The following is a 12,842-nucleotide window of genomic DNA, read 5'->3' as shown; positions in this document are numbered from 1 at the left end:
TCATGTTTGACATTCAGTTTATTAAACTGATCTGTTCTTGCTGTTCAGTTCGTAACAATAGTTTATGTAGTGAGATTAGATTTTGTGCTGTCTTTTCAAATGACTTAATGCTCATCTTAACTTGAAAAAATATATTTTTTTAATCTAGTCTATTCTATACAAGTCCATTATCGAAGATGTGATTGAAGGCGTGAGGGAACTTTTTGCAGAAGAGGGTGTAGAGGAACAGGTTCTGAAAGACTTGAAACAGGTTTGTTTGGTTCCCCTGTGTTAATAGCAGCTGTTGGGTTTTTTTGTTGTTGTTTGAGAAGGTATACCTGTTCGTTTCTTTGCCTTCCAAAACATGCAAAATTTACCTTAAATTAGAGTTACAAGTATCCTGTGAGTGATACGTTGGAGGCGGGCAGTTGAAATCCATTAGTGATTGTTACCATGTTTATTGGATAGAATCAGTCAATTTACTCTTGGAAAAACTGGGAATACTTTATTAGCTTTTTAGATGTGGTTTGTTTTTAAAGCTGATATTTGTTGACCTTAATAATAATCTTTCTGCAGCTTTGGGAAACCAAGGTGACAGAGTCTAAAGCAACAGAAGGCTTCTTCAGGCATGGCCACTGTTCTCCACAGTTCGCCCTGCAGCTGCCACACAGTTTTCACACTGTTCTGCAGGCTTCAGCAGGTCAGGTGTTGGACACTACAGAAGCAATTTAATAATAGCTCTGTGATTCAGGGATATTTTTGGAAGACTTGCAATAATCTTGGTTTGTGATTCTTCTGTTTATAGCACAAGGGGGAACAGTAACTATTTGAAAGCAGAATTTGACCAATAAAGGATGAATTAAACTTTGATAAACTAATGGAATTCGCTCTATGTGCTCTTGATTGTCTGCCTATTTTCAGTAGCAAAACATGCAGAGAATTTTAGTGTTCTTGTCTGCAGTCCAAAAGTGTAGCCCTTCAGTTGCAACTTTACCTGTAGGGTTAAGCTTTTGCTTCCCTGTTTTATAATGCATATTCCTGATGTGTGCAGAGGTTATATGGCACATTTGTGTCATGCAGCTCTGCTGTCGTGTTGGAGTTTAATCTGGTTCTCAAGTTGCTGAGATGTAATCTCTTGCTCAAACAAAAGAGAGGGAGCTTTTTGGTTTTTCTTTCAGTTAGTTTTTCTAAAAGCAGTGCTCCTGTTGCAGAGAAGTGCTTGACTTTCACACAGCCTCTGACATCAGGACCTATTCTTCTCAATTAAGTCCAGCTGACTGCTGAGGTATTGTTGTGGTGGAGTGTAATGCTCAGCTGAGACTTACCACAAAGTGTGAGGCCATTAGGACCTTTGCCCATAACAGACAAAACCCATATGGGATGATTTAATGAAAATTCGTGTTGTAGTGCACTTCAAGGTTGGGCAGGCACTCTTCCTCTGGGTTTTTTTTTTTTTTTTACAGTCTTCATAGTTGAATGAATTGGTTTTGGAGGCAGATGTTTTATTCTATGTGCTGAGAGGGAATACATTTTTGGGTTTGCATGCTTCTGGAGGTTTTATATTTCATGAGCATTACCTTGTCACTCCTAAGATTTTAGTGACAATACTAAGGCAAAACAATCTGTTGAAGCCAGTGAATCTATTTATTTTTGTAAATGGGATTTGAATTGCCTTATGGTCAGAGATCCAGAGATGTTCAAAGTATTCAGAGCTACCTAAATTGTTTGCTTCCTGAAGCCTGGGAAAGTTTTCCCTTTTTTTTTTTTTTTTTTTTTTCCTCCCACTGAAGTCAGTGTTAAGTGCTTTTGAAAATCTTATCCTACTGTTCCTACCATAAGCACAATTTGATTTGCTATGGTGCAGAAAAGTGCTTGCATGTTTTCCTCCTGTTGACAAGGCAATACTCGTGCTCACTTGGTTGTTGATCTAATGAGTATGAACTGAAGTTAGATTGCTTTAGATTCAGGTGTGCTCACTGAAAATTATTGAAAGATAAATGTGTCCAAGAAATGAATGTTTTTGTTAAGTAGTGTTTTGTTTTTGTTTGTTTGTTTGTTTTTATAGCTTCTTTTGTCATCCCAGCTGGCAGAGATTTTCAGCATTTCACAGCTGCAGAACTGGTATGTAGCTGTAGTTACATTCTTAAATGTAATTTAAGAATGTAACCACATTACATGGATGCAATTAAATTACATACAATGTAGTTAAATTCTTAAGGTCCTTAGTTTCTGAAATAACATAGAAAACCTCAAAACAGGATTTTTATTTATTTATTGTTTTAAATCTAGTGTGTAATTAAATTATTGAACTTACTGTTACAGCTATAGTGATATTTTACTTCAGTTTTGATTATTCTGAACTCCTAAAGAGTTGTTTGTCAGTTATTAATAGGCTTAAAGGGGGGGAACTAAAACTGCTGCTTCTATATGAGCAGTGAAAAAGGATAGGGATCTACCAGCTGGTTTTGCAGCCAGTGCAGCCAGAGGTGTGTTGGAAGACATGGCTGCATGTGTTTAGCCCATAGGATGGAAGTGTAGTGGAAATCCACAGCTACAGATACTTTAAAAAAAAAAAAATTACTGGGTGTTAAAATAATGCATGGTTGGGAAATACTAGCACTAGTGAAGCTGGGAGCAGCATTATCTGGGAGGTGTAGGAGTCATCCAGAAGCAAATGGATACTTTTAAGAGTTGACAAGTTCTGAACTCTGGCCATGGCAAAATTTCTTGGAGGAGGGGCTTCTGATTGTCAGAGCTCGATGAACTTATTGAGCACCTCCTGACACTCAAGCTAATTAGTGTGTAAAGTTGAGTATAATATTGGGAAGATGTTTCTGCAATGTATGAGTTTCTTGATTTAAAATTTGGATTTCCCTGAAACAGCTAGTTTGAAATGGAACCACATATCCAACTCTTGGAGGAGTTCAAGGGGGAAAAGAGAATGTGAAATGACTTCATAGGCCTAGGAAAGGAGTCTGTGCTGTGTGAAGTAATGCCTGAACTTAGGGAAAGGTGACTCTGAGTGGATAAATACCTTTTGGGATGCTGGGTACATCGAAGGGGTATGAGAAAGTGTTCAGTTAACAAAAAGGGAATGTGATAGCTGGGAAGGAGAAAATGCTTAGGGTAAGTCATTACCCTGTTAATGCAGAATACTCTTCATCTGTCCGAATCTCAAAAGCATGAAGCAACTTAGCAGTAAAGAGGACCCTTATTGGTGTTCTATATGGATGTGTTAGGTGGGGCAGTCAGGGCCCGGGGGATGAGGTTGTGCACTATTTCTTACTAAAGCCAGCTCTTGTGTATCCAGGGGCCCTCACAAGCAGGGACAACTCTTACTCTCCCTTCGGCTGTTGCTTATCCCATACACCTGCCAGCTGGAGTGACACTACAGGCAGCGCCAGGTAAGGTTAGAGAGGACATGTGAGATGTTACGGTGCTCTGTGGATATTGAAAGATAGTCTCAAATGCAGTAGATAAAACAGATGTGAAGTTAAAATAAAGGGGGGTGGAGTCAGTTACGTTTCTTTTCCTTTGTGCCCATGATTGCTGCATGGGGGAAGTAATTGCACTAATTAGTTAGTGTGTCAGTTGTGTACACTTGCATGATCAAAAAGGTATCTCCTCCTCTTATATAAGGGACAATCTTCCATGTTTTAAAGAGTTAAAGACACTCCAGTGGTTCAGAAACAAATTGATTTCTTATTCAAATAAAATAAAATCAAGCATTAACCTTTTTGCCCACATTCATTTGCTGATGAAATTGCCTATGCTGCTTGTACAAAAATGTGCTTCTGCTGCTTAAGTGTGATCAGTGGAAGGCTTATTTCAGTCATTAAATCTTTCCTGAAACAGCTGTTCTTCATGAACTAATGTCACTAGTTATCTATTTCAGGTATAATTCCTGAGGTTTTGAGACCTATAGATTGGTACCAGTGGCTCTGTGTGTGTGTGGAGGAGAAAAATCAAAAGGAATTTAGAACTCAGCTCTGGCATTGTAATTCTAACACTGATAATAATAACTTTAAGGATTCAGTATTTGGAGTGGTTTTCACACAACGAGAAGATACAGAATGTAGGAGTGTTTTTTTTTAAAAATTTGTTTATTTTTGTTTTGTTTTTTTGTTTTTTTTAAACTAAACTTGGCAATTTTTTTAGAGGGGGTACCTAAAGGTCCTGAACTTTCCCTGTAGATATAGAACAGTTTATTGTTTCATCTCGAATTTCTTAGTTTCTGAAATAACATAGAAAAACATTCAAAACAGTGTTTTTATTTAATTTATTGTTTTAAATTTAGTATGTAATTAAATTATTGAACTTACTGTTACAGGGTATTGTGTAGGCCAAGACTAAAAAATGGGTGGAAAACATGATGGACTGGATGGAAGCCATGATTCAGAAAGCTTCTGAATGCTTAATTTTCAAGGACTGAAATTGTGCTTGAGGAAAGTTTTACTTTGTAAACATCCCTTTTCTCATAGTTTGCCTGAGTGTTTGCTATTGGTTTTTAGTGGTCAGTGGCCTGAATGAACCTGTAGGTTAAAGTGCTGAAGCAGTTTTTAACTCTTCTCTCTGTAGGGCAACTTTATAAAGTAAATGTGCCTGTGATGGTTACACAGGCCTCAGGAGACAGCAGCATTCTACACCCTCCTGTGCAGCAGATAATTCATCCCCTTGGGCAACCTTCAGTTCTGCAAGCCAGCGTTGCCAGTGTTGCACAGATGAATGCACCTTCTTTCCAGGCAGCTGGTGAAACATTGCAACCCCAGGAGGCTGCTGTCCAACAGACTATGGTATTTAAACCAAACATTGTGGAAAAAAAACCCCTGGGGAACTCTGCTACGTTGGTCCAGCAGCCTCCTGCGAGTCAGCAGGAACTTGCAACTAATGCGGTGTTGAATCAGTGTGCAGACTCCACAGAAAACTCCCAGCACGACAATCTTCACACAGCTGTGTTTACTCCAGAATCCTCCGTAGGACTTTTTCTCGATGAATCCCTGGCAAACAACTCGAGCAGTGTGCTGCTGGATGTGGAGGGGCAGTTGGACATGGAACCTCCCGAGCTGGTGCAGCAGCAGGTGTCTGATGATATCATTGACCTGATTATTGCGAGTGAAAATTTGGATGACAGCGCATTCCTGAACGGTCAGGGCAGCATTGCTTCTTCTGACAAGGTAATGTCTTTTGTTTCTCTGCTGGTGAAAATACATCTGTTGGAGGTGGTGGTTTGAACACATCCACAAATGACAAATAGCACCTCTAAATTGTAAGAATAAAAATTATTTTCATCGAAAAAATTCTTTCTTGAGCTTGTTTAGAAGAGCAGTAGCTAACTGCTTATTTTTACATTAAGAGTTTGTCAAAAATACTGCTAAAATACTGTGGTGGATTAGAATGTCAATCTAAAAATGTGAAGTGTAATGTATAATGGATAGATATAATGTATTAGACTTCCTGATTACTTTAGGGGATTTTTTTTTTTTTTTGGGGTGACTAAACAGACATGAATGACCCCTTGAGAAGTTCCATATCATTCTAACACTGATGAGCATATGGATACTGGTCAGCTGTGGGCAAAGAGCTTTTGCAAAATCAGTTAGGATTAGTTTGAGCTTATAACGTATGAAGAGCACTTAAGTTGCATTGAGGATGAAAAATCAGATTTGATAAGTGAAAATCTGCTGGAAGAAAATGTGTTTCCTTGGGAAAAAGTCCTGAACAACTAGAACTCAGCTACAGCTGTGTGGAAAACTTGAATGACTTTTATTAACAAGCCACTTTCCTGACCTCATCCAATTTTTGTTCCCGAAATTATTTGCGGATGTTTGAAGATCTGGCTAGCTGACTTTGAGTTGTAGTGCTTATGTGTGATTGAGGCAAATTTATTAAATGCATATTTAATGACAGTAATGCCAAATGTCTGAAAATAGAAAGCATGTTATGCTGCTCATCTGAACTTTGATGGCAGGATGATGAAGACTGTCCGCAGTAAGAATGGAAGGTCAAAGAAAAGTGTTATTTTGTTGAACTACAAAGTGTTTGTAGATGGGAATTAAGTGCTACACTAAAGATTTAATGAGAAACTGAAGATGGCCAAAACCTTAAAGCCTTTTTATGTGAATGCTCTGTTTAGGAATTCTAGCACTTTTATGAACAGTAACTTGAAGTAGTGAAATGTTTACTGTTTCTCCCTGCTTTTTATATCTTATTTAAACAAAGCATTTTGATTGAGTTGAAGGAGAGGAATCAGTTCATCCTGACATTTACTTAAAAAATGGAAAATGCTATTTTTGGGGGCAGAGGAGTAGCTTTTTTTTTATTATTTGAAGGTTTTTTTGCAACAGCAATACTAAAGGCCCACTTAACTGCCTTTTTCTTAAAGTTTGAGTACAAGAGTGTTTAAAGAAAAGTCAAAGAATTCTTTTTCTCTGTATTGGTGAGGAATATTTGACATAGGTTTAATTTAAGGTTAGATGTAATCCCAGTTTGCAAACGTACTCAGGGTTTATAAGTAGTAGAACTTGAAATTCTCATTTTAGTGCCCCAAATGTGCTAGTTTATGAACACAAATCTCAGGCTTTGTACTGAACATAGCTTTCATTGTGGCGTTAATTCACGAGCTGTCCCTGGTCTCTTTTATTCCTGTCACATGGAACCTTCTGAGCAGATGGGATGTAACTTCCGATCGGAGAAGGATATCTGCAGTGACATTGAAGGCATAATCCAGCTAGATGGTACTGGTGATGTTTCTTCCAAGGAAGAAATAGCACATACAAAAGAGAAGGAAGAGAATGAATTAATTGGAATTATTGAATCAGAGGATCTAAAAGGTCTAGATGATGAGGAAGACTACGATGAAGAATGTGACAGCACTTCAAATATGGAGTCTAGCTGCAGTGGTGGTGATAATGAAGACCTCCAAATAGATATAGTTGAGGAGGTAATTTACTTTTTAGCCTTGTGAAGCACATAATAATTGTAGGTGTGTCTTGAATTGTTGGACCTAGAACAATTCCTGGTTAGTTTAATGCAGAGGATGCACAGTGAAGTTACATGCCTCTGGAGATAGGAGGTACTGCTGAGAATTACTCAAAACTCATTATGAAGAGTGTGGACAAATGAAAGAAATGTTGAAAAGTCATTTGTTTATTGGATTAATTCTGATAATTTAATATTTTAATTAAAGATGTATTGTAAAAGCCTGGCCTCAGTGGAATGGAGTTCTGCTTTTTATGTAAATAAAATATCTTATTTAAAATCTAAATTTTTTAATTATATATTTAAATAAGATCAAGATACAAATCTAGATTTCCATACCTTCTGAAGGGCCACAGGGGATTCGACAGAGAGCAATATGACACAAGTACATATGTTTCCTAGGTTTTCCTTTTTCTTAAAGGTGTGTAATTTTGTATCCTGGAGATTTGTTCACAAGAGAATCAACTTGTAGCATTTGGATTTCAAATAAATACAGGTTGATCAGTGTTCCAGTTACTGGGATCAGTTTATCATTTAGCAGTCTTGCTTTCTGACCTGTTGTTTAGGGTGTTCTTGTTTTTGAGAATGCAAACAAGTAAAGAAGCTTATAAATGAAGTTTGTGCACCGTGGTCTTCACAGCCTCGAGGTCTTGATTTTTTTTTTTCCCCAGTGGTAACCCTTATTGTTCTAGGTGTGTTTGATGCCAAGTATATTCAATGCCATTCTGAAAGAGTGAATAAAATAGAATTTTAATTTCTAGGACCCCTTAAACTCTGGTGATGACGTCAGTGAACAGGACACTCCAGACTTATTTGACACCGACAATGTGATAGTTTGTCAGTATGACAAGGTACAGTATATACTTTTTTCTTTGTTCCTTAATCGCTCCAAATAATATCTTCAGCAAATCCACGTCTGTTCTACTGTCAATGCCTTTTAAAGAAAATCTAATGCTGTAATAACCGAGTGTTTAAATTGTGTCTAGCTGACAATAGTCTGAAAACTTTCCTGCTGTTTTCTGAAATGAGGATAATCAGAATAGCCTATTAAAGGAAAAAGAGAACAAGTCTTGCAAAATTAAAATGTGTAAAGCTGCAAATGCCTACGCATTTCCTTAACTTTTAAGTAATAGCAACATCTCCATGGATGTACACAGGCATATTCAGCCATGAATTAAGATTTTGAAATGGATAACAGAGAGAGAAGTATGTGAACTTTAACATTCTTGTCTTTGAAGTGCTCAATGGGAGACTTTCCTACCAGAATTCTGTTGTGGCTGAGAAACAATGTGGTTGTCAAGGGCCATTTTGTCCTTCATTTTAGTGTTTAAAATTCAACCTTGTTTGGAACTTCCAAAGATTAGATTAAGTACTAACTCTGGTATGGTTTTGGATGCTTATATGTCTGTAATTCAAAAGATAACAAAACAAACTGCATATTTTATTTTAAAACAAATATGGAACAATATGGTTATAGTTTGCTTGAGAATGTGCCTTGAGTTTTATTCTTTCAAAAGTGAAGAGTGACCAGGCATAGTGAAAAGCAGATAAAAACATTTTTCTATTAAGTTACCTTGTTACCTATAAAAGAATGCTGTTGGCAAAATTACTGTCTTGTTTCTTTTTCTTTTCAGAGGTGAAACTAGACTGCTGAAAATCCAAGGAATTTTCTAGAGCTGTTTAAAATTCCTTCTTTTAGTATCAAGCAAAGCTTTCTGCAGTATTGATTATTTTGCAGGCCTTTAAAAAGAAACAGAATATAAGTTGTTTGTTTGTTTGTTTTATGGCAGCATTTGCTCTTAAGCAAAGTTTTCATGCTTTCAGCCTTATTCTTACACTGCTGTGCATGCAACGTTGCTTTGCCATGTGTGTGGAAAAAGGAAAACACTGCATTTCAGTTAAGCTGTACTTGTTTGCAAGGTGCAGTTTATTTTAGGGCAGACTGATCTCTCATGAAATTGCTCCATTACTGTTGTCTTGTTCTGCTGGTGTTACACTGTCACACAGCTTACATTTTTTTGGGAGGGTGGGGAGGGAGTGTGGGAGAAGGTGTGCTAAGATTCATGAGGTTGCTCTCTTGAGTGGGCAGAGAAATCTTTATAGACAAATGAAATACACTGCTTCCACTGAATATTTTTGGCTATCAGGATTTTAAAATAAAAACAGGTTGTGTAAACCAGGTTGTGCTATTTTTTTTTTTTAATGGATGGTCTAATATATATTTGTGGGGGCATTGATTTTGATTTTTTATTTTTTATCAGATACATCGAACTAAGAACAAATGGAAGTTCTTCTTAAAAGATGGAGTGATGTCCTTTGAGGGTAAAGACCATGTTTTTGCAAAAGCCATTGGAGATGCAGAGTGGTGAAACCTCACTGAAGCATGTACTTTCAGACTGTGGCATTATTCCCTTAGGAACCTTCTGCTGTGAAACAACTGGAGTTTCTAAGGAGTTTGCCATAAAGCAATGAAGCTGTGATAAAAAATATGCAAAATCTTTGTTGTTAATACATGCACACTAAAACACTGTATTGTTAGCTACTCAGCTGTCTTTGTTGTTCTTTTCTGACTATTTCATCACTTTTCCAACCAAGAAACATCACTGGGATGATTACCTTTAAAGTTTGAATGTTGAATATGTTAGTATTTCTTTACTTTCTTGAATTACAAAGTAAATTTTAGTTCTGTTGTGTTTTTTTTTTCAACTTCTTAAGAGCTAAAGTATGACTTGAAATAAAAAACTACACAGTTGTTGATACTGTGTATTTCTTTTCAAAGACTGCTGAGTAAAAAAAAAAAAAAGGAAAGACATCTGTGCAAGTCTGAAACCTCTTGTCTTTTCTTCCTCTCTTGCTTCTTTTGTTGCTTTGTGGTTTTTGACGTCAGTTTAAAGGCAGGCACTTTAGATCTAAGAAAGGGAAATGTGGGTGGAAGATCCTGGAGCTCTCAATATATGAGAATTATTATTGCTTCTTCTATACCATCTATGTCTACTGAGATGCAATGAATAGTGTGATGTAACACTAAAATGTGATTTATTTTCATTGTCAATGGAAAATCATTTAAGTTTGCTACTGTACACATCCACTTCATTCCAGGACTACAGACCAGTAAGCTGTGAATGATACAAACTGGGCATAATAATAAAATGTCATCTCATATACATTTCTAGCAGAGAGTTGTTTTTGTGTTCCCTAAATATAAACTTTGCTTAGTGAAATGTCTACAAGCCATGCATGTGGCAGTAGCTCACCCTGCCGTGAGAACTGGTCCAGTCCTCAACATTGATTTTTGTTAGTTTGTCTAGAAACAGAGGTCAAGAAGAGGTTCTGGGTCCTAGCCCTGCAGAGCTGCAGCTTTTGCCTGGCTAGCTGCTGTTTCTTGTAGGGCAGTATTGGGAACTAAATGGTAAAGCCCTCAGCCAGGCTGATTCAGAACAGGATAATTCTGCTGCAAGGGCAGTGCCATATGGCACCCCTCTCTCCTGGCTGCTCCTCCCATGTCTGCTGAGAGAAGACCTTGTGAGACATTTCAGCTATCTTTACTCTCTGAAAGGATGCAGAGGCTTTGAGAAGGGAAGGAAAAGAAACAGCCCTTATTTATAAGGGTGCTGACCCTTGTGCTGATGGCATAAAGAAAAGATATGCTTTCCTTAGGAGGTAGGTTTTAAAGAACTATTTATTCCATGCTTTTGCTGACATACCTGCTGCTCTCCAGTATCAAAGACAGGACACTGAACTAGAGCACCTGATCTGAGTGTGGCATTTCTTTTGTCTTTTATAGATACTGCTGCTGGGATGTGAAGAATCTGTATTCAGAGACAGTTAAAATATTGCAGTGTGTGATTTCTTCTTCCTCATTCAGATGACTTGTAGCTGCACTTGGTGCTATGCTTCAGATCCATAAATGCACAGGAAATGCAGCTCTTACCACATGATAGATGCTTTTAGATTTCAGCACTCTCTCACAGGTGTTCATGCTCTATAAATGTGCCCATTATGAACTGTGGGACCATTTTCAACTTCATAAAAGAATGGAAGCAGAGGTAGTGTGGCACAGGAATCCATGGGACAGGGTCAGATATGCACCATTCACTAAACAACACTCAGTCTCTGAATGTTGCTTCTGAATTTGACCTGTTTTTGCTAGTCACTATAAAATAAAGTGGCTAAAGAGTACTTAATTTGTAGCTGTTTTTTAAGATGAGCAGCTTTTTTTTTTTTTTGTTTTTTTGTTTTTTTGTTTTTTTTTTTTTGTTGCATCTTGTGGTGTTAAAAGACTGCCTCTACATGAAGGTGAGGAGTCCATGCTCTAAGCTTTGTTGTAACTGCCCATCCCTGTCCCTTTCTAAAACATGTTCCTCTGTGAATGGATGCTGAGATTTGTGTGATAAAGGTATTACAGTAGGAATTCTTACCCCATCTCTTCTTAGCCTCACCAATTCATCATGTCATCACATGCCTTCTGCCTGTTAGCTGCATCTGCCTTTTTTTGTTCCCTTCTTGAAATGCTTCTTATGCTTTGAAGTTTTGCAGCATGGTTTTTATGATAGCTTGCTGCAACCTCTGTGCAGTCCAGGTACAATATTGGCTACATAGGCTGCACATCAGGGTTTGGAACTATTTTTGAAACACTGGCATTGTACTTCCCAAGCCTCTCGTAAGTTTTATGGGTTGGGCATTGGTGATATTTTCCATCCGCTGTTGCTTTTTCATAAATCATGTGTACTGTCAGCAATTAAAATCTCAAAGAAGGACTGTTTGCCACCTTTCCTCATGCAACTTTGCTGGCAGTATGCACAGCTGATCAAAGCTGACCTACCTCAAAAGGGATCCTGACGATGACTTTGCTACGTCATCAAGCATTTCCCACATTTTTATTTAATCACAGTTTCTAACCCAGTTCCTTCTCGATATGAAGGAACTTTAAAGTGGGCTCCATCCAGTGCCTTCCTGAGCATATATAGAAACTTTAAGGGTTAGAATAGGGTTTTGCTCTCACTATCACAACCCTTCTTATATTTGAGAAAATGGCTACTAAATTCATAACACTGCAGATATTCCTCGGGAGTGCTTGCAATGGGTTTCTCAGTCCAGAGCTATGAAATGTCTATTTGGACTCCTGCAGTAGGACTGACTTTCATTTTCTTCTCTCTAAGCATACAAGAATTCCCCTACATTTTGCCTCCAGTGTTCTTGAATGAACATTGGTAAAGAACTACAGCTTGGAATGAGACCTTTACAACCATATACAACTGAAGTCAGGAATTTTTATACTGAAAAAAAAGTTTCTTATTAAAATGTAAGCTCATGTAGCTATTTTCTGTAGCCTGTGACTTGAGTAGTAATCAGTGCTTTTGATCTGAATAGTTTATGAATTAATGTTTTTGATTGCTGCTACTTACAGTTTAGCAAACATATTGCTGCAGATGTGACAGGATGAGATACTTCAGTAAATGGCTGTCTAAAACTTTACAACAGAAAGAAGGTAAGTTAACCAAAAATAATGAGACAGAATAAAAAGTGTAACTTGTATGAGAAACTCTAATATGAATCTAAATCTCTTATTAAAGTGCTGCTTTTACTTATTTGCTTAGTTTTGTGTGTAGGAAGATTTTAAGTATATAAATTACTTTTGTTGTTTGTCTGTGGTTTTTTTTAATTTTTTTTTTCTTAAATCATCAATTTTGTAAGAGGTGGATTTCACTTAACTTACAGTAGGTACAAAAAGAAAAATGCCCACTGCTTTGCTGTTACCGACCCTACAGTGCTGTGTAGGTACAATCAGTTGTTGCTAATTCCAACTAATTTCTCTTCTATGTAGTTTTCTGACTATGTTATGTGGTAGAGAAGGTGTGCTTGCAAGCTCCTGTCCTGTTGAAACA

General features: G+C 37.4%; 1 protein-coding gene across 4 annotated transcripts in view; it reads left to right on the top strand.

Moving 5' to 3' along the window:
• Positions 1-9,419, top strand: part of LOC114060421 (stonin-1-like) — a 45,544-nt gene extending 36,125 nt beyond the window's left edge. For all 4 annotated transcript variants that reach the window (XM_027889930.1, XM_027889929.1, XM_027889927.1 and 1 more), the window contains 8 exons: positions 149-250; positions 556-679; positions 2,045-2,100; positions 3,290-3,383; positions 4,558-5,153; positions 6,647-6,919; positions 7,719-7,808; positions 9,219-9,419. In XM_027889930.1, coding sequence (XP_027745731.1) covers positions 149-250; positions 556-679; positions 2,045-2,100; positions 3,290-3,383; positions 4,558-5,153; positions 6,647-6,919; positions 7,719-7,808; positions 9,219-9,326 — 1,443 coding nt within the window. In that variant the 3' untranslated portion in view covers positions 9,327-9,419. The remainder of the gene's footprint in view (positions 1-148; positions 251-555; positions 680-2,044; positions 2,101-3,289; positions 3,384-4,557; positions 5,154-6,646; positions 6,920-7,718; positions 7,809-9,218) is intronic.
• Positions 9,420-12,842: the final 3,423 nt, after the last annotated feature.

Source organism: Empidonax traillii, unplaced genomic scaffold, assembly GCF_003031625.1.
Source record: "Empidonax traillii isolate 1590-97213 ecotype Southwest subspecies unplaced genomic scaffold, ASM303162v1 scaffold275:size1536655, whole genome shotgun sequence".
Classification (NCBI taxonomy): Eukaryota; Metazoa; Chordata; class Aves; order Passeriformes; family Tyrannidae; genus Empidonax; species Empidonax traillii.
Note: the sequence above shows the minus strand (reverse complement) of the source record. Positions and strands in the feature narration are given on the sequence as shown.